Source organism: Podarcis vaucheri, assembly GCF_965113315.1.
Source record: "Podarcis vaucheri genome assembly, chromosome: 12".
Lineage (NCBI taxonomy): Eukaryota > Metazoa > Chordata > Lepidosauria > Squamata > Lacertidae > Podarcis > Podarcis vaucheri.
Window position 1 is genome coordinate 34,809,490 of NC_138750.1, and position 22,630 is coordinate 34,832,119.

Sequence of the window (22,630 nt, forward strand, 5' to 3'; positions counted from 1 at the left end):
ATTTCACAGGCTGTTGTGACAAGGGAAGCGGTTTAAAAAAGCAAAATATGTATGCTGCACTGAGGATGTGAATGTGATTAGCAACCATCATAAACATTAATCTTGCACAGTTTTGTGTTCACTGAATAGCTGATTTGCACTGCAAAAGCCCGGAATCCTTCCATGTAGGACCTGAAGCCATATGACTACTCTGACCCATGTAGGTGAATGTAGAAAAATATCCCCAAAGGTGCTTGCTTCCTTGAGGTTCCTCACTTTTAAATAGGAATGAATCCTGTGTTCTTCTGACCCTTTTGCAGAGTTCATTAATTAAGAGCAACTCCCAGCCAGGATTCCTTTGCATCAGCAGAATGCACCCTCCTAATTGCTGTGCTTCAGAATCCTAGATGAAAGAAGAGTCAAAGGGGTCTGGGTCAAGTTTAAGGATTTCTGAAGACCAGTCTGGAACAGCTACGCAGAGAGATAAAGCACAGTATAGCGACAATCTGCAGTCTTGACCAATTATGGCTAAGGGGAATAGTCTACTATTAAAGTCTGATGGCAGAATGAACATTTCTAACCTGAGGCTACTGTTATGGATTTGTGGGTTGCAAGGCTCCCCTAAATTCCTGGAAACAGAAAAGAGTTAGAATTTAAGCCAACCCCTAAATTTCTGGATCTAGCAAGGTTTGGAAATAACAACAGCCAGCCTGATAATGCCCACTAAGATGGGCCATTAAAGGTAAAGGTAAAGGTAAAGGTACCCCTGACCATTAGGTCCAGTCGCAGATGACTCTGAGGTTGCAGTGCTCATCTCGCTCTATAGGCTGAGGGAGCCAGCATTTGTCCGCAGACAGCTTCCGGGTCATGTGGCCAGCATGACTAAGCTGCTTCTGCGAACCAGAGCAGCGCACAGAAATGCCGTTTACCTTCCCGCCGGAGCGGTACCTATTTATCTATTTGCACTTGACATGCTTTTGAACTGCTAGGTGGGCAGGAGCTGGGACCAAACAATGGGAGCTCACCCCATCGCAGGGATTCGAACCACCGGCCTTCTGATTGGCAAGCCCTAGGCTCTGTGCTTTAGACCACAGCGCCACCCGCGTCCCCAAGATAGGCCATTAGCAGGGAGCAAAGGCAGGGAGATAAGCCAACAGCAAGGCTAATACTAAGTGCCCTATACTTCGGAGAATGAGCAAAATACAATGCGAGAGTTGGGAGGGGAGTCAGAATTGCAGTGGGCAATGATGCAAGGTGGAAAGGACAGACGTGTTTTGCAAGCAGTTTGAAAACTGGAGAAAGGCAGGGGTCAGGGCACCATGGGTTCCCACAGTTTGGGATCCCACATGGCCGCTATGAGAGAGACAGGGCCTGCTGGCGATGTAAGGATGTCACCCCTCCATCTAGGCTCAGGTTCTCATGATTCTATATAGAATCATAGAATCAGAGGCATAGCATGGAAGGTGCTGGGTGGGGCATGACCCCGGGCACAATTTTGAGAGGGGGCCCAAACAGGTGTCCCCCACAGCAGGCTTCTTCATCAAAGCCTGGCTCAGTGCCAGAATGAGCTGTGCCTTGACTGCAGCACTTGTGCCTGGTGCAGCTCCGCCCCCCCCCCGGGTCAGGCCTGAGTGGCCCCGGATCAGGCACTGCCACCCACCCTCCTTGGCCACAGCACACCTCACGCCTGGAGGCAGAACTCTACCACTTCTGACCCGGTGGAGAGCAACCTTCCTCAGCCGTGGTGAGGTGTGCCTCGCCGCAGCGGCTCCTTCGCCTGGTCAGGTTTGCAGAGAGCAAGAGAGTCGGTGGCAATGCTGACACCCACCCTCCTTAGCTGTGAGGCACCTCACACCTGGTGGAGAGCATCCCACCTCATCTGCGGCTGCGCACGCCCAGCTGCAGGCAGCAGCTCTGCCTCAGCCGCCAGGTCAGGCCTGACCCAGTGGTGGAGAGCAGCGGGAGGGTGGGCAGCAGCTTCCCTGCCCTTCTCCTACCCTAAACTGTGGCATCCAGGAGGGCACCCTCCAAGCCCTGTTCCCCACAGAGGGGCGCCCCGTGCACCTGCCCCAGGCATCACAGGCATATGCTCCATCGCTGCATAGGATAAATGTGTGTAAATAAACCATATATCATAAAGACACCACAGTCTCTGCTGTGCCTCATTTCCAAAGGAAACACAGACCCTGGGTATGCACCGAGCACCTGTGGAATGTCACACCACTCGGAGATTGTGGGGAGAGGGGCATAAAACCCTATTTTCCTTTGCATCGTCTACCTAACCTTACTAGTCTACTTGTCTCCACTCTGGAAGGACTTGTGGATCCAGAATTGACCTCCACAGTCACTTACAGACTCACTGTTCAAACCGTGTTCCTAGAAGACAATCTTATTCGGCTACGAGTGGTCGCCAAAGAAGAAGAAGACTTCCCTGGTTGAAAATACAACGTGCTTGATTCTGGAGAAGTCAGCTGCAAAATCACGTAATAGTATGTAAAAACATCAATGTGAAATGAAAAAAAGAGAAGAGAGAAAAATCCATTTAAAAAGAAATCATTAGTGGAAAGAATCAATGCCCCTTTTCATGGCATTTCTGCCCCATGCTGCTTCAGTCTCTAGTAGATGCTTCCAACTCCATTTAAATTTCCCTTTTTGAACTTGCCTATTGTTAATTGTGGGTGAAATGTTCCTAGTTGTATACGTTACAGATCTCCTTTTATATTGACTGATATTCACGCTGATAGATTGTCTCTTCATTTGCCAGAATGGAACATCGCTCAACTCTAAACAAGTGGCTGATGCATATTTCCTAACTGAGGTAGAACAGTCTTCATGCAAGGATTTTACTGTTACAGGCTCTGCATGGGGAGATCTTTGAAGGTGTGGCCCATGTCAAAACTGGAAGACCTTTTCTCTGATATGCACACTTCCACACAAAAAACCATTCCTATTAGAATAGGTTTCCCCATTCTCTCCAGCACTGTGATGAGCTCTGTGCAGGCGGTAGAGATTTGTGGGCACTTTGTACACATTATAATCGCATGCCGTTTTGGATCATGGCATGCATTGCAGGGGGCTAGACTAGCTGGCCCTCATGGTACCTTCCAATTCTACAATTCTATTATTAATCTTCTTCTCCTTTTTGATTGCTCAAGAAACTAAGCCCAAGCTTCCTTCTCTATTTGCTCCACATTTCTCTTTTCCACCTTATGAGCCTTAAAGCTGGTAAGTTGATACAAGTTTTTTTAAAAAAGAATTACCGCAAACATATTGATCCTCTATGAAATGTTGATTCTCGTCATTCCTTCTGATAGAGAACTTAGGGGGTATGTGCTGGTAGTTACATAACCAAAACAGAACCAGCCAGGCAGAAGAGGAACCCCGAGTTTTGCAGATAACAATGAGAGAATACACACACCCCAAGAAAACCAGCAAGACTACAAACTGTGTAATCATGCAGAGAAAAGAAGGGGGAGCAGAAATCGAATCTGTAAAAGTAAGGCCACTTACTAAAACTGCCTGCTGAGAGAACAAGAGCAATTCAAACAGTAGAGGAGAAAAATTGTACTGGCTGGTAGAGAAGGAAAAAGACAGAGAAAAGAAAGAAGCAGAAAACAGAAAGGAGTTGAGTAAGGAGAGAGAACACAAAGAAAGTGAGAGTTTTGGGGGGGGCACAAAAATCTTTTTAAAAACCAAAAAACTAAGGGGCAACCCCCTAAAAGCCCACAGTCAAATGCAGAGTGGTGAAGCTCAGGTTCAACAGAATGTTGGAAAAGAGAAATGAAAAACACACCACACTGTAGCCTTTTGTTACAGATCATGTGTATGTGTGTGTGTGTGTGTGTGTGTTTAATCATCAAGGGACTCTGGTCATTTAAACCCGAATGAAATAAATAAATGGGATCTTGCCCACAACAAGTTTGTGCAATCCACCCTGGAGTATCCTCTCGGTCTAACAGCTGATCATGTAAGAGACGAAAAGCAACACTATATCCCCTAAAGTCCTAAAACATCCATGGAATCATTTCCTCAGCTACCATGTGATCCAGTTAAGGAACATGTTATAGATGCTACCCGTGGAAATATTTTGCATTTGCCAGGTAACAGAAGAGAATGGCACAGCCAGAGTGTCTAACCTGCTGCAGAGAGAATAAAGAATTATAGGCACACTGAAGCTTTTCTTCCTTTTCAAGTCTACTAGAGAATGCTCAAAATTTTTCAAAGGCTGCTGCTCCTCCTATCTCTGCAAATATTCTGTACTGCCATTTTTGCAACTAAGAAAATGTAATCCGAAAAGGCCTGGCATTTTAAAAAGTTCACTGCTTGACACGCTGGCAAGCCGGGCTATAAATACATCCACAATGAAGTTCTTAAAGGTTTATTTTGGATTTCTTATTTCCCAAACTGGGAAGCAGGCACATAAATATTGGCCCATAAAGCGCTTAAAAATAGATTACTAGAAACCAAGAGAATGGCCTTATTGTCTGCTGAACCACTGATGGATCAAATGGTTATGTTTGAATCTTTTTACGGCGGATGTAAGTGTGACCTTCATGTATACCATTTACCACGAGCAATTTTATTTACATTTTTAAATCCACATAAAGCTGAAAGATGAGACTGCTTCAGCAAGGAATACTTAGATTTTTACCCCCTAAGGCACAGCTAAGCTTTTTCAAGGTCATACACAGTACAAGACTACAATGAAGCAAGGCTATCTCCATCCCTCTGCCAATGCATTTGGAGTTTATCTAGTGACAGTGAGTATCTAATTTTCTTCTCTAGCTGGAGAGGAATCCCTACATGTCCATTCATCACATGCTAGACCTATCTCTGCTTCAAATGTGGGGAACATTTGGTCCACCAGGTGTGTCTGAACTTCATCTCCCCTCACCCCTGACTGTTGCCCATGCTCATGGGGCTAATGCGGACTGTAGTTCAGCAACATCTGGGGCCAAAGGTTCCAGACACCTGCTCTATTTGGATTTTGACTGGGCCTCTGAATGTTTTTGGAATACAGTGGTACCTCGGGTTAAGAACTTAATTCGTTCCAGAGGTCCGTTCTTAACCTGAAACTGTTCCTAACCTAAGGTACCACTTTAGCTAATGGGGCCTCCCACTGCCGTCAAACCACACCACCGCCACCGCACGATTTCTGTTCTCATCCTGAAGCAAAGTTCTTAAGCCGAGGTACTATTTCTGGGTTAGCAGAGTCTGTAACCTGAAGCGTCTGTAACCCGAGGTACCACTGTACTGATTAAGTTGGAAAGATCTACATGACTGAGTCCACCAACACTACTACTTCATTTGCACTGCCCACCCATGAAGTGGCTTTTGTGTCATTCTATGTGCATGTATGTAGGAGGTCATAGGTACATCAAACGATGATCTCTGAAACCATCTGCTTTAATTTGAATGGATGCAGTGTCCCTATTTTCCAGGGACAGTCCCAGATTTCCAGAAGTCATCCGAGTTTCTGATTTGATCCTAGAATGTCCAACTTTTCCTTAGCTTTATTTCAGCCAGAGCTCACTGGAGCTCAGTTTTGACGCCCATCAAGTGGACACGAGTTCCATTCTCAGAGAACAAGGGAGAAGTTTGTTGTGAGTTTCAGCACCTCTTTTCTTTCTAGAAAAATAGCAGTGGACGTCCCTATTTTCAGAGAAATGTTGGGGGTATGGAGTTATGCGACCCCAAGCCAAGGAGATAAGTTACTATCAGTGGCATAGCTAACCACTTGGGTGCCCAGGACAATGTGTGTGCCCTGCATGTGTGCAGCGCACAGGGGCAGGGCGAGCTGCCATGGGCGGGGCTAGCACCCAGTGGGCAAGACAAGCTGGGCCAGAGCACGCAGTACAGAGTCTGCAGGAAGTCCGCCCGCTGCCTCCCCCTCAGCTGGAGGGCGACCAGGAAGGAGGCAGAGGCTGGGGTGCCCTGCAACTCCAGGGCTGCCCCTGGTGCCCCCCCCAGTTGCTCCACTACTGGTAACTATACAACCTTTAGAAGACATCTGAAGGCAGCCCTGTATTGGGAAGTCTTTTAATGTTTTATTATGTTTTTATATATGTTGGAAGCCACCCGGAGTGGCTGGGACAACCCAGTCAGATGGGCGGGGTATAAATAATAAAATTACTATTACAGTGGTACCTCGGGTTACAGACGCTTCAGGTTACATACATACAAATGGCTGCGTCAGTTGCATTAAACTAAAAAGGCACACACAAACTTTGAGCGGAAAAAAGCACCTGTGCAGGGAGAAAGTAAGAGAATGCAGGGAGGAGGAGAGGACTTAACAGAGCCAACATGGGCTAGATTTCACACGCATGCACAAAGGGTTCAATAGGATGCCCCTGTTCTTTTGGTCATGGCTGCAGCAGCAAATGATGGGCTGTGCAAGTGAAAACACCACCTATAGAGCTTTCACACCAAATGCACCGCAAAACATCAAAGAAGTTTAACAATGGGAACAATCAACTACTGAGAAATCAATCGGGCCTCAGCCTGAGATTACAACACCCGAGCCTTTTAGCATGTTGGTGGAAGCATTTCAACTTTTTAGGCCCACTTTGTACACTTTCCTCTAAATAAGCCTGTATTGTGGGTAAAACCTCAGCGCCTAGGACTTGCCGATCGTATGGTCAGCGGTTCGAATCCCCGCGGCGGGGTGAGCTCCCGTTGCTCGGTCCCAGCTCCTGCCCACCTAGCAGTTCGAAAGCACCCCCAGGTGCAAGTAGATAAATAGGGACCGCTTCCCAGAGGGAAGGTAAACGGCGTTCCGTGTGCTGCGCTGGCTCGCCAGAGCAGCTTCATTACGCTGGCCATGTGACCCGGAAGTGTCTGCGGACAGCGCTGGCTCCCGGCCTCTAGAGTGAGATGAGCGCACAACCCTAGAGTCTGTCAAGACTGGCCCATACGGGCAGGGGTACCTTTACCTTTACTATGTAAATCCAAAATGGAAGACTGGTATATCAGAGATGGACTTAAAAATGGTGACACTCAAAAACAAGGGAATGATGCCTGCACATTGATATTTTGGCCAACGGGTTTATTTGTGAAAGTGTGAAATGTATTATCTAGCTTTCTCTTGTGGATTATGCATTGTATGTTAGCAGCCATGGTTGCCTGCCTACCTATTTTCTACTACACACACAGTCTAGCATGGCTTATTGGAGGACGAGGATGATTTGGAAGTCATAATTCCATTTCCTATGCCAATCACAACGAACAACACACGAGGTAGGAATGGGCCAGGGAGGAGCTGATGCCAGTGGCGTAGCGTGGGTTCTCAGCACCCGGGGCAAGGCAAGTAATTTGCGCCCCCTAACCCGTGGATTTTAGCACTTGAGTCTCTTCCGCACCCCCCCAGATGTTGCGCCAGGTGCAGCAGGCCCCCCTCCACCCCCCACGCTACGCCACTGCTCCCACCACAAGTCTTCAGGACAGCCATCCGAAGGCTGGCGCGGGGAGAAGGTCTCTCCGCCCCACCTCCAGGCTTCGGAGGAGGTCCGAGGACAGTGGGGTTCCTGCTTCCTCGAGGAGGGCCAGCCAAACGCGCGCCCCCAAATGTTGCGCCCGGCACCCCTGGCACCCCCCACGCTACGCCACTGGCTGATGCCTCCATAGAAGACCCACATCATGCTTTATGACGCATGGCAAAATAAACAGTGGTGCCATCAGCTCAGAAGTCCAGGCCCCCACTAGTAGAAGGAGCAATAGGACCCTAAAATACAGCAGGGCTGGCTTTTCACATTTTGAAGTGAAGTAATGCACATTAACATCTAAAGGAGGTGGGTACATAAGGTCATTAAGTCCAGAGTCTAAAATTACCTAATTGCAGCACTGAAAATCTGCACACTAATCAAAGACATACAGCAGAAACCCCTGTATCTAAAGCTCAGCTATCTGAGTGACCTAATTATTTAAACTCATTGCAAATCTCCCAGGTAAACTTCACTATACGTGCCAGCATAAATACTATATAAATAGCATTTGAGGGGGTTTTTTTTTAGCTTGAAGTGAGCACATCCTCCAAGCCATGCTATAAAGTGAAGTTCTATGGTGCATCTTTCTGGATTACATTTTAATATATTATGTTGCGTAAGCTGCAAAGTAATTAACTTCACAGATCGCTCCTTGAAATTCAAAGCAGAAAATGAAAGAACAACCTTTGGGTGTATATAAAAAAATCTAAGACACAGACCTAAATTCTAACACTTACTAACCTCCAAAACCAAAGTCATATGTTATCATTGTAGTGGAGCAGTCACTTCTATTTCTGTACGAAAGAATCATGTGGGTCACATGGTGTGTTAAAGTCACTCTGGGACTGCTTGCATGCAGAGAAAACATGTGGTTTTCCCCAATGTAGTCCCACTACCCCCCATTTTTACAGACATTACTGGTGCAGTAATGAACTGACCAGGCCTTATGTTATAAATTCTGTATCCACATTAGTGAACAACTGTTTCCTTTTAGGCTCAGTGATGCCATAAAACTATGACTATTTAATCATCATCATCATCCTATTCGCCCCTTCCTCCCTTAAGAGTCTAGGGTAGCTAAAAACAACTGCAAAAATACGCCCGACAATAAATGTTGGAAATGTAAAGAAACTGAAGGTACATTCTTTCACCTTTGGTGGACGTGCCCAAGGATTAAGGCTTTCTGGGAGATGATTTATAATGAAATGAAAAAGGTATTTAAATATACCTTCCTGAAGAAACCAGAGGCCTTTCTCCTGGGCATAGTCAGCCAATTGGTGTTAAAGAAGGATAGAACTTTTTTTATGTACGCCACAACAGCAGCAAGAATACTTATTGCAAAGTACTGGAAGACACAAGATTTACCCACTCTGGAAGAATGGCAGATGAAGGTGATGGACTATATGGAATTGGCGGAAATGACTGGCAGAATCCGAGACCAGGGAGAAGAGTCGGTGGAAGAAGATTGGAAAAAGTTTAAAGACTATTTACAGAAATATTGTAAAATTAATGAATGTTAGAATGATGCTGGATAGAAATTAAGTGGTTTTTAGCTGTAACACTATAAGGGAATATGAAAAATGGAGTACTAATAGGTAAAAATTTAATGTTATAATGCTTTAAGATTAAAGATTAGGATAAATAAAGAGGGGAAGGATTTGCTGAACTAACAAATTGAACTGGAATACAAAAAAGGGAGGCGTGAGGAGGTCCGGGAAACAAGCTAATGAAAAATAAGTAACGGAAAGATCGAGTTGTTTTTAACTGTTGGGGTTTTTTTGTATTTTTCTTTTTTCTTTTTTCATTTTGTAATATTTTGAAAACTTTAATAAATATCTTTTTAAAAAAACAACTGCAAAAATACAATCATGATAAAATCATAATTGAATCAGTAGCTAGGAACCTATATCAAAAACTCAGGGGCATGAAACAGCAAATTACAAACAAAGACATAAAATAGCAGACACAACAAATAACAAAAACACCTGAGCAGATAAAATCCACTATGTGCCAAAGGCTCACATAAATAAACACATCTTCAATTGATATTTTTTTTAAAAAAACTCTCAAAGCAGGAGACAACTGGCATTCCCCAGGAGGGGCTTCCACAATTGAGATGCACCACAGAGAAGCTCTTGCCTTGTGTCACCACTCTACAGACCATGCCCATTGATGGGACCATAAGGAGGGCTTCTCCAGCTGATCGCAAACCATGGGCCAGCAAGTATTGAGAGAGGTGATGCTTTAAGTATTCTGGCCTTGAGTTGTTTGGGGATTTGAAGACTAGTACCAACACCTTGAATTGAGCCCGATAACATACAAGCATCCAGTACTATATGATCCCATCTGCCCCAAATAACCAGGGAGCAGCATTCTGATGGTGCAGCTTCCACACCATCCCCTAGGATAGCCCATGTCAAGTACACTGCAATAGTCCAACTGTGAAGCTATGAGAGTGTGGGCTACTGAAGTCATGTTATCCCTGTCCAGGAATGATTGTAGCTAGTGACCCAACCAGAGATGAACATGGGTGCTCCTTGTCACTTATGCCATCTAGGTCTCTACCGTCAGTTTCAGATTAAGGAGAACCCCCAGGCTATGCGCCTGTTCCTTCAGGGGGTGTGCTATCCCATCCAGAACACCTCCCTAGTTACCAGAAACCACTTACCCACAGTACTTCCCTCTTATCATAAATCAGTCTTGGTTGGTTGACCCTCATTCAGACCATCACTTTTTCCAGTCATTGGTCCAGCACTTGTATAGCTTCTCCTGATTCACATGGAATGGGGAGACAAAGCTCAATGTAGAGATGGGTCTCCTCTTCATACATGCAGCACCACACTTCAAATACCCAGATTACACCTCCCAGTGGTTTCTATATATATTAAATAGCATAGGGGACAAGATGGAACGGTGAGGAACCTCACATCATACCTGCCATTAGGTTTAGCAGAAGTCCCAACCAGCTACTTTCTGATAGCAGACCTGCTAGAAGAAGTGGGGACCAGTGCAATGCAGCGCTCCCAACTGGCAGAGGCTTAGTGAGCAAAGGGTTCAAAACTCATACTGCAGCAGATCTCTGTTATCACTCCACCTATTTTTGCTTTCAGAAAGGTCAGTGGAGTTTCCTCAGTGGGTTCAACCCTCATTGATATAAAGATCCTAGTTTTTGATGGTGCAAGGGAAGTAGCATCCTCCAGCCCAGCTCTGCATTTTGTAACATCAGTGTTATGGCAATGATGGGGTTGGTAACTTGCACACAATGGGCTTCCGGAGCACAAAAGACTGCCAGCAGGCTTGCAACCCACCTGAAGTCTAAGGCATCATACAATTGGTTCTTCCATTTGAACTCAGCCAGGTCATGAGTCCACTATTGGTTCTACACACTCCTGAAAACTGTTGTATAGGAGGAGCAACTAGCTGTATGAACTGGCCCATGGACATGGTGCAGTGTATTAGTAGCAGTAGCAATGTCACTCACTTTCTAAGCCACAACTCTTTGCACCAGCATTTAATTACGGACAAAAATTTAGAATGTGACACTTGCCTGTCCAGCTACTTCCTTAATCCTAACCTTTCCCATCCCACATTCTTACCCACACCAACGTATGCAGTGGGACTTTCTGATGTTGGAGAGTTGAAACAAAAGATCTTGGAAAATCAAATAACCCAGTGTGTTTTGTAGGTACAAGCCAGTTCTGTGAACTGAGCTGACGTTTATATTATGGTGCTCATCATGTGGCCTGGTTTGCAAAACTGAACCCATATATGAAAATGGTGTCTTGATCAGCCTTGTATTCTTTCCCTCCCCACTTTTTACTCTAACAATGTATTTGCGTTGCTTCATGCCAAACAAAGTACATCCATAAGATTCATTAAGTCAACAGTTGTACTCCTCATTTAAAAAAAAACAACCACCAAACTGCAGTAGGTTATAATTATCACTATAAGATACATATTAATATGCTCATGATTTCCTGCATAAATGTATTTTTAAAATAATTTTGACAAGTTACAGAACAGCAATACGCTATGAACAACTTGGGTAAATGATTGTGAAATTACACACAGTCTGATATTTAACACTTGACAACGTTGTTTTTATGGCTGTTGATTGAGTGGCAAACCTGAATATGCAACTTTTATATTGCACCTATTTTAAATACATATATTGCTCTGAAAAGAGTTCTGGCACTATGGTTGAGATTGTAAATATATAAGGCAGTCCATTAACTTTACGCCAGCTTTTTTATATACCTGGAGGCCTGTGGCAGCATTTCTTGACAAGATAGCTTAACAGAAGAGTTGATGGGCAAACAGTTCAATCAAGAGTGGCTTTTAAAACTACATATGATGATAAACAGATTGACAATAGCAGCCTGCTTCCTAGATAATAAAAACAAGTTCCACATTTTTTAAAAAGGATAGAAATGAACTATACTGTTATTTCATTTTAGCAAGGAGTGGTAAAAGAGATTCCATTTCAGAGCACAGCTTTGGTTTTTCTGATGTTTTTAAACTCCAAAGGCCATCAAAGGCAATATACACTGACTTCCTTAATGGTCTCCCATCCAAGCTCAGATCTTCTGGACTTCAGCAAAGTGGCTGCATCATCTTGTCTTATTTATTATTTCTTAGGTTTTCAGGCAATACGCCTCCCCAACAAGTTTTTGCCGCAGTTTTTGCAACAATCAAAACATTCTGAAGTTGGAGCATAGTGCTGATGACGCCAAGGTTGCAGGTTCGACCTCTGTTTGGGAGAGCTGCATATTTCTACATCGCAGGGGGTTGGACTAGATGATCCTCAGGGCGCCTTCCAACTCTACAATTCTATGTTTCTAAAATTCTATGAAATGAATATCATACTACATGGTTAAAACCTGCATCAAACAATCCCCAGCGTCAAGTACAAATAAAAATGTCAAGTGCAGAGGAGATAAATGTTCAACCAAAAGCCCTGGCGAAAACTCCAAATCTTATTTGGAGAGGAAGGTGTTCCACAGGGTTGTATCCAACTAAGCTGTAAGCTGAGTAAACCTCTAGAAATTAATTTGTTAGTTGTCCACTAGTTTCAATGGGTCTGCTCTGACTATGACCAGCACTGAATACAAGCAGGGCCGGATTTAGGTTTTATGAGGTCCTAAGCTACTGAAGGTAATGGGGCCCTTTATATGTCCAGCTGTCCTTTGTCAACAACAAATTGCCACTGTTTTTTGTGTTGAATATATGCTATATGGTAATGTATGGACCTAATAGGTATCTAAAGCCATTTGCCCATGTTGCCATGCAACCAGTCCATGCAGAATGTAGGCACCCTATATATAAAGATGAGCAAACCAGTGATATTTTAGGGAGCAGGCTAGCAGGCGGGGCCCATGACTTACATCACAGGAGCCTACACAACACAAAACACTGTTGCTGTATGTAGGTTTTATTTTATTTGTTTTTTATCTTATATTTTAGAAATGTACATCCAGGTGTTTTTTTCTTTAATTTGGGGGGGGGCAAGAGAGTGGGGCCCTAAGCTATAGCTTGTTTAGCTTATACGTAAATCCAGTACTGAATACAAGCCTATTAGGGAGGACCATTATCACAGCTGCCATCTCTCACCTTGCTGCATACAAGAATCCAGGCAAATTGCCACCCACTCCAGAACTAAGCATCTGGTCAGGTACATGACCATGCCCTGGGATAGATTAATATGTGGTTGTAAGAAGAGCCTGTGCTGGATCAGACCAATAACCCGTCTAATCCAGCATCCTGTTCTCACAGTGGCCAGCCAGATTCCTTTGAGAAGCCTGAGAGAAAACCTGGGTGCAACAGCACTCACCACTCGACCCTTGTGCCTAAAGGAAAAGGCCTAGGATCTTTGGGAAGGGGGAGAGGTTTCTCAGGCGCTTGGCCCAGATTCCCCCTTGGAAATAAAGATCCAATGGTGCTTCCATAGAAAGAGATGGTCAATATAAAATCAACAGAAGCGTAACAGCAGAATCCAAAACACAGCAGCTGATTGAAAAGGAGATACACCTGCTGTCCTCTTGCCAAAAGTAATCCAGAACCCCTGACCTCATTTCCATTTACCTTTGGACACGGATTCAGCACAATGAAGAGTTTCTTTTCAAGCCCATGCACTTTCTCCGCTAGAAAGTTTGAGTTCCTATCTTAAATTGCAGAGCCACCAAACAACTCCCACTGCCGCCGCCACCTCCCCAAGAAATGTGCTTCCTGTGCCAGTGAGGTCTGGCTATCTATTTCACAGCGGATGTGCTGCTCAAATGAAGAACGGAGTCCAAGATTCCTCCCCTCCCCAAGCGAGCTTTTAGGGAAACAGGCAGGCGGAATAATGCAGAAATATTTGCATTAGAATGACTTTTAAAGTTCAGCAGGGAAAGAAGCGGGGAAGGCGAGTCGCCCGAGCTTTTGTTCTTCAATAATCGTTGCAATTCATTGAGCCTGGAATATGGAGGAGCCAAACGGCTTTGCCATTTGATGCAGAGGACTCCGACGCGAGCGATGCAGCAGCCTCTCATTGTTTTCTGCCCTTTTACACATATGCAAACGACGGACTGGCGGCGGCGGGGGTCGCCTTTGTGCGTTGGTGGGCTTAGCCAACCATCTAGCGCACGCTGCTAATAAGAAGTGGGCAACCAGCCTGCAATGGAGCAATTGAGGAAAGCTCATCCCGCCCCCCGCCCCCCTCCCACCCTCGGTTAAGTGACAGGCCTCATCAACGAGAAAGACAATCTACGAGTGGATCCAGAACCTGCCAGCTAACTGCCTTCCGGGGGGAGATAGGACCGGAGGAGAGGATGGAGACTTAACTAGCGACGCCAAGTCTCTCCGCGTATAATAGCAGCGGGGGGAACTGGCGCTTTGAGTACTAAGGCAAACAGAAGATTGATGGCGAGGCCAGAGGAGTTTGGTTCGCTAGATAAAGCGCGCAGAAGAGCCCGGTTCAAATCTTACCCCCCCCCCAATCCATTGTGCTGCAAACCTATAAGGACAGGTCGGGACCAATGTCTTCGTATAGGCTATGTATGCATTAAAACTAGTGGTCATGATTAAATCTAATGGAATCACAGTCAGCTGGGGGTCAGGAGGTCGAGCCAGACCCAAGGAGACCCACCGCAGTTTAAAGCCCTCTCAGCCCTGTAGCTGGCTGAGTTAGCTAGTTGTTGTGAAGACAACATAGGAGCCGATTTCCAGGGCCCGTGGTCCCTTTGGCCCCCTCCATAAAATATTTGAGGGGGCCTCCCCCCCCAAAAAAAAGTTGATGGGCATTGACATTCAAATGGTATGGGTGAGCCCTTTCTTGTGATCCATTATGCAAGTTGACACTTACTCCCCTCCCCCCCAATATTTTATTCAAGTTCGCAGGCCTGACTTATAGATCCTGTAAAGTAAACCACCCTGGGTTTGGGGGAGGAGGGATAGGAGGGCAAAACATTTTTAATATATAAAAAGGAATAATAAGTACATAAAAATCTTACTGAATCAGTAAACCGCGTGGCGACTTTCGAGGCGTTGAGCCTCACGACAGCCATCTCGGCTACGGAAGCCGCTGTTCTCCCCGTTTCAAAGATAGAGATGTATCCAGAGTCGACGGCGGAGACACAGGCCTTGAGCATCCAGGCTGCGTCCCCAGCTGTTCCTTCACCTCCCGGATCCATGAACCAGCAAGGTGCTATAGTGTTTAAGCAGACACTCGGCGCCAGCTTCGCCTGCCTCCGCGCTACCCCCCCCCCCAAAAAAAAAACCCCTCTCCTACGTATTCTTCGTGGGTCTTTGAATAAGCCTGATTTAAAACGCGGCCCAATCTATTCCCACCACCGCTCTTTCTTGTAAGGCTTCCCATCACTCATCCAGTTACACCTTCCTTGTCAACTTTCCTGTGTTTTATCGACAACCGCTTCTCCGCGAGCAAAACCCTGGGGGACAGCTCTGTCAATATTAAGTGGGGATTTATGCCATCGAGGGGCAAAGTCAATGATTATCTCTTACTTAACCGAGGAAGGCGAAGCTCGTAGGAACGCCAAAAAAACTATCGCTTATGTTTAAGTTAATTGGGCAAACACATAAATGGGCTCGGGGTTTGTTTGTTTGTTTGTTTGTTTGCGCCGATCAGTATGGCTAGCCCATTACAAATAGTATCCTTATGGCACAATCCCAAGGACTTGGCTAAGAATCAAATGAGAGTTCTTGCATTCCTGTTTGTTTGTGTTTTTAAATGCTGGGGTGGGATAATTAATTTATTAACAGCTGTTATTAAGGACTGGGTCAAGGTTGGCTTAGGAAGAGGTCACCAGGAGGGTCACTCATTGACTTTCGTTGGTGCAAGTGATTGAATACTCTGTGTGTGTGTGTGTGTGTGTGTGTGTAGACTTCGGTGAATATTTCACTGTCAATAAACTTCCAGGTGAATTTTTTCAACGTATTAAAGTTTTTTGTTAAAAATAAAAAACTGTCAAAACATAAAAAAGATAAAAGGAACCTACACTTCTCACCATTCCTAACAGTGTAACGCTGTCCTCCAGTCCATAATAAATATTAAGTCCCCCCCCTTTCTATTCGCGCCGGATCCTTTCAACGGAGATGCTTTTCATAGCAAGTAGTCAACCTTGTTTCTGACCCATCTGCTTTTAAGAGGAGCCGGTTAGTCAGGAAAGAGCAAATGCACAAATCCTGTTCCCCAAAGGGTTTTCTCTTCTATTATGTGTGAATTACAGTCTCCCTTTTGGTTCTGGAAAGCAACGTAACTTAAACTGAGAAGTGCCATTATCAAATGGTGGGTGGAAGCTGCAGGCACCCAGCTATCGCCCTTATTTAGAGAGAAAATCCTGCTCTGTTGCCCAAAAGACGTTCAAAAATGGAAGGGTTTCTGTTAGAGTGGGGGGGGTGGGGGAAAGCTTCCTTAAGGCTTTATTATTATTATTATTATTATTATTATTATTATTATTATTATTCCATTCGCTTCACATAAAATAGCATCGATCGTTAATGAGACATCAATCTCAGTTATTCGCCTTCTTTGTTTGCGAAGCGAGAGGTCGGGCGCTGGAGGGCTGCTTTGTTAACTCGCCTGGAGTTACTACGCGGTGAGCTAGAAAGCGCCATCAACATGGAAGGTTACTGCAAAGGTCTCTACCGCAAATGTCGCTGAGGGAGAGCTTGAATGGGTAGGTCACTACTGTGGCCGTTCAAGAACTGTTAGGTGCTGTCCAGGGTCCTAAAGATGAAACGAACTCCTGTCGGGACGTGTGGAGCTGTGTTGCGCATGGAGCTCTCCAAGGTCCTGAAAATAGCCATTCTGTGAGTATTGTTGCTTACAGTAGTTCCATCAGAAAAGCAAAAAGGAGGCGAGGTACACCAGAGTGGCTAGGAGCAGGAGAACGGACTTTCTGAACAATGGAAACCATTGCTCCACCACCTTAAGATAATTTTTTTAAAGCTCTGCCCCAACTGCTTTAACATAATCCGAATACAAGGAAAGATAAGAAGTTGCCAATGTAGCAAAACTAAGGAAAATATACTATATTTCAAACCTATAGGGTGACTTCTCTTGTCCCTCCCAGGTGCTAAGAGAAATATCCATTTCCATCTCTGCCTGAAAACTCAGCATGCTAATACAGCATAAATGACTGGAACTGACTGGCTAAAGATATGCATAGCAAAGTCTACCTTTGATATAGTGTTGGTGACTAAAACCTGGAATAGGTTTTTTAAAAAACCAATAAAACACAAAACCCACATAATTTTAGTACAAGAGCCGTCAACCTGCCAGGTTACTCCGAGCTAGGTGTTTGTAAGAAATGACGAAGAGATCTGCACAACTCAAAAGCTTGCGTACACATGAGACACCTGTTTTGTAACTCTGAAGCGACGCTGGGTAAAGGAAATCGCCTTTTGTGGAAACCTATCCAAGACTACAAAAAATGGAACATTTAAAAAAGAGGCGTTCCTCTGCGGATAAGGTGTTCGCTCTTTATAGATGAGAAGGCAACATACATTTGTCTTCGAACAGTCAAAAGAGTTCAGAGTTTCAGTGGAAAGTCTTCTCGAGACAAGTCTTTAGGCACACGCGCAGCAATAAACCTGAAGAACATATATTTAAGCCCACTACCTGAACAAATAGTTTGTACAGGTCTGGAAAAAAGAGTTGGTTCTGAATATTAGGTTCTATGAGAAAGAAAGAAAGAAAGAAAGAAAGAAAGAAAGAAAGAAAGAAAGAAAGAAAGAAAGAGATATAAAGATTGGAGAAAGCTATTCCTCCCGCTCAATAAAGGGCAGAAAATAAAGAGTAAGAAGAGTAAAGAAAGACTTGGAATGAACAGCAGTGGTTGCTTAGCTGATCTCTTTAATACTATGAGTAAAGAATGATACGTTCCGTTTAAGAATCATCCATTGGTTCCTGGGTTCTGTCGTCAGGTGTTCCTAACAAAGAACTGTGATTTACACGGCACCATTGACTACCCTTGCGTTCGACACTCCCCCATCTGGTAAAAAACAGAGTAGCTTATTTGGCTTGGAAGTTTTGTGTGCCGCTCTTAAGAGGGTTGTGGTTTGAGCCAGCCCCTTTGGGAAAGAGAAGGAGAGGTGGGGAGAGGGCAGACTTCAGTACCAGTAACTCTCAGCATGTTAAGTCTAAGCGGGTGTGGATACCTTTTTCTGCCTCACTTAAGATCTCGGGAAACCCCGAAAGGTTGGGACAGAAAAAGGAACAGCCTCTCTCTAAGCTTTGACACTGAGGATACTGGAAATCCCAGTTCGAGCAGCTAGCTGAACTGTAATACTAGTATGGATCCCTGCTAGGACTTCTTTCTTCCTTCCTTCCTTCCTTCCTTCCTTCCTTCCTTCCTTCCTTCGTTTTCTTCCCTTTTGTGGTGATGGAATCTAACGCAACAATCGTTTGAACACATAACTTGCATGGAGCTTTAGTGAAAAAGTTCCAGTGGAACTTGATTTTCAGAAGCACGCAGTTATCCGAAGCCTAACTTCTTCAAATGGAAGTAAATTCCCTTAGTTACAATAGGACTTACTTCCAAGTAAATTGATTTAGGCTTGGGGTGTTCATGTGTTGCGAGGAAGCAAAACCTTTGGGCATTATTCATCAGAGCTCCGAATAAGGGTACTCAAGATTTCACCCTAAAGTATTGCTGCATTGCATCACATCGGCAACAATATCCCGGTGGGAAGGCTCTCTCTCTCTCTCTCTCTCTCTCTCTCTCTCTCTCTCTCTTTCTTTCTGTTTTACAGTAGGTTCTGTTTTGCAACCAGAGCAACAAACCTGTTAAGCAGCAATGCCCGGTTTAAACTCATTACCCAGATTATGCATAGTTGAAAGCAATTGCCATGGATTTCAGTAGAACTTACTTTCAAGTAAAGCAGCAAACCTAAGCATTTTACTTAAGTAGGACTGGGGTGTTTCTATGTCTAAGAAGGCTACAGTGCTGAACACACTTCCATGAAAGAAAAGTATTGACACTCTCAGTGCCCGCATACATCAGACAAAATGGAAATAGGCCCAGGAAAACTAGCATGTTTTAAGACCTGTGCCGCCCAATTCTGTGCAGGTTTACTCAGAAGTAAATCCAACCGTCCACAATGGGACTCACTCCTAAGTGTGGGTAGGATCGCAGATTTAATTTCAATTGGAAGTGTTTTGGATGGAGGAGCGCTTTAGTACCCCAAGACTAAGAACCAATCTACAAAGTGTAATTCTGAACTTTTGCGACCGAACCCGGAACTTCCTGCATCAACAGCCCTACCTAACAGGACTGCGACCCTGCTGCCTTTAGAATGGCAGGATAGATCCTCTTCGATTAAGATCAGACTGCGGCCAGCGATTGAACTAATGCAAACGCTAACGCAGCTCATAAAACGTGCGCGGGAGCACAGAACGTCTTGGGAACCAGCCTGAAATCCCAAAGGAATATTTGGTCTTATTCACAACTCGGATAAGCAGACGCAATTTGGGCTTCAAACCTTGTTGAAGTGGTAGGGCTACATTCAAGTAAAAGGAGTGAAGGGACCTCATATCACGGGAGGGAATGTTTGAGAGAGAAAAGTCCATAGAAGCCAATAGGACAATCATCTCCATCTCCATACATTGGCTTGGAGCTCTATTCCCAATAACTACAAGCCAGAACGATCAGGACCAATGCAGTCTAGCTGCCAACCATTGTGAAGTCAATGGGATGTGCAAGCTCGATTTTCTCCGCATTTACACGGGAGCAAGTCCCATGGTTTGTGAAAGGCCCACTATGGGAGCTCGTTCCGATTAAATCAATGTATTCGGGCGATTTATATGTGGATGGGCCTTTTGCAGTACTTAGTGAGATAAGACGCCAACGCTCGAGAACTTCTGGGGAAACCAGCCACACATTCAAACCCTCCAGTTCTTCCCCTTTAAGGTAGAGACAGGCTGTGTTTACTCCGCGTACTTGAGCCAGGCATCGCTGCATACAGGCTAAGTTTATCGGGAAGCGAGTGCCACTGTGTACTCTGAACCTGCCAGATGTCTTCGGTAGAACTTCTCAAAAAAAAAAAAAATTGGAGAGGGGAGGTGCCAAATCCCGGTTTATAGATTGGGTTGGCTGGCTGGCTGGAAGTGTCAGCAAGCATAGAATTTCCACAACCTCATATATTCACCCAGAAGCAAAACAGTCCCACGGAAGTTGGTGCAACGACTGACGATGGGCAGGATCGAAGCTCTAATGGAGGCGAAATGGAACGTCGCCTTGTTAACTTGCGCATCGTATTGGGAATCCTCCGCCCTCTCGATCCTATGCGTAATAGCAGCAGCAGCAGCAACAGCCCTCGATTAGCTCGCGTCCGTCATTGAGGCTGGAGATCTTGGTGGTAGTGGAGGCAGGGAGGCCGCCTGGCATTTCCTCCCATCAATCTGACAGAGCCAACTCAGGAAATGGCTGGTAATATTCATCGGGGGAGCACTTTCATTAAACGTAATTCATTCGACTTTCACAATAAATTGAGTGACATCCTTACGGCAGAACCTTTTTATCCTTGATGAAGTGCTTGCCAAGCTTTTGCAAAAAAAAAGAGGGGGGGAGCGAGGAGGAAGAAGCTTCCTCCAAGCAGAGTCGTCAACATGTCAATCTGCCGCATAAAAAATGGCTCAAGTCCTATTTACCAAGCACCCAGGGGGGTGCTTTAAATGCTGACTTACAAGAGCCGGTTGTGAGTTAAACTGGCTGGCAAATCACACGGCGAGATTTCACCCAAACTACCATTAGGAGGAAGGAAGGACGGAACAAGAGATCCTAAACGGGATGGGGGACAGAGCTTGCGAAATTGGCGATTCCCAGCAAGGGGTTGACTAACCTGCTTAGCCTCTGACTGCCATCGCTAATAAGGAAACTGGCTTTTCTAATAATAATAATAATAATAATAATAATAATAATAATAATAATAATAATAATAATAAGTCTAGAGGCAAGGCGGGCTACACAAGGGCTGAAATAAGCTTCTCATTACTCCTAGCTCGGAAGATTTAGCTAATCACTTAGATGGAGCTGCTGTCTCTGTAGAAGTAGGGACCCCTCTCTGAACATTCAAAATGGTTGGGGGGCGGGATGGAGAGGGGGGCTAGCCCAGTTCGCCTCAGTGCTCCTTCAGGTACCCGAGTCTGTGCTGATTTAGAAGAGAAAGAGGCGATGTTAACACAGCTGGAAAACTAACCTTCCGTCCCCAGGCCCCATTTTTAAAAGGTGGGTGTGAACAGAGATAACATCGGCTGGTCTTCGGCTGCAGTATCCCGGGAACTAATTCGGGAGTAAGCCCCACACCGAACACCGTAGGGCTTGCTTCCACCAAGTAACCCTATCAAGGCTCGAGCCGCTTGGAGTTTTACTTAGGAGTAGGCTCCGTTGGAATCAATGGGCCTATGCGATGGTGGAAGTTGGTCCACCCTGATATTATATATATATATATATATATATATATATATATATATATATATATATATATATATATATATATATATATATATCTCCCACAGTCTCACTGCATATTTACGATAAACCGCTTGATTCAGAAGAGGGGGTGAAATAAGGTGAATAAGAAGACGTAAATAAGACCCCAAATAAATAATACTCAAAGAAAATGCTCCAATTTATCCTCAAAAAGAGACGGCGAGAGAGTGCTGGGGTGGTTCTGTTGATTGTGAAAATTTACATGGATTTCCTGGTATAAAAACAAGACATTGAGAGGATACAGAAAGAGTATATTGATCAGTTTAGATATAAGACAACCTGTATCCTACAGCATGTGTTGAGTTTAAATAGCTCGTGTGCACGTGTTGTATATGTAGGAATACACAATCACCATGTACCCTTAGTCCTAGACAGATCATTTTCTACATACGCATGCCTGTCTCCTGTTGCTACATTGTTCAAACTCAGAGTCTTCCTAGGAGATTTCTGCTCCTAGAGAATTTAAGCTGCGTCTTTCTTTCTTTCTTTCTTTCTTTCTTTCTTTCTTTCTTTCTTTCGCCCCAAACTTCCCAACACAAATAAATGAAAACAAATTGTTGCCACCGTGTTGTGTGAGATGCCCAATATACAAGCAGCGCCACGAGTTGTTTTGATCTTTCTTTTTCCACCTGCAAAGTACAGCAAATCGCTTCAATAAGAAGGAAGAGCGGGGGAAACAAGCCAGTAATAGCCAAATGCTTTCAGCGCCAAGAAAGAACAGAAAAACCCTTTGAAAACCCGTGTAAAGAATGGTTAGTGGAGGACAATGCTTGCCTGGTTGGGGATGGTCTCCCTGCAGTCTGAGGGAGATGCTTACCTAGCTTGGAAGAAGGAGGAAGGATGGGCACATTTCGCCCTTAGGTTGACGTTTACCAGGAAGAATAAAATGACCACTATCGAGGCCGGACTGAACAGAGCGACACCAACACTAGAATCTGAAGCTGGGGAGCAGGTAATAGAGGCAGTCGTGAGTCTTAAGGCATTCTGAGTGACACCACCACCAGCCCTCGGCTTGTCTCTCACAGCACAACATGCACCTTGGCTTTAGCAACAGGCCACCCCAAAACGGCATGAATCAGGAATACGTATGTACACTTCATTCAAACCCTGAGGTTAAACAGGTAAGCTGGGTAATCTTCGCGATTCATATAGAAGAAGGTACACGATGCTGCCTGGTGT

General features: G+C 44.8%; 1 protein-coding gene across 4 annotated transcripts in view; it reads right to left on the reverse strand.

Annotated features, from left to right (window-relative positions):
- NXPH1 (neurexophilin 1) overlaps positions 1–22,630 on the reverse strand; it is a 178,759-nt gene that overhangs the window by 148,810 nt on the left and 7,319 nt on the right. Inside the window, exon 1 of one of the 4 annotated variants that reach the window (XM_082193996.1) lies at positions 14,951–15,145. The exons of the other annotated variants lie outside the window; for them this stretch is intronic. Within the exon in view, the coding sequence (XP_082050122.1) occupies positions 14,951–15,130 (180 nt within the window). The 5' untranslated portion in view covers positions 15,131–15,145. Of the gene's footprint in view, positions 1–14,950; positions 15,146–22,630 lie in introns of those variants that run through there. 4 annotated transcript variants of the gene reach the window in all.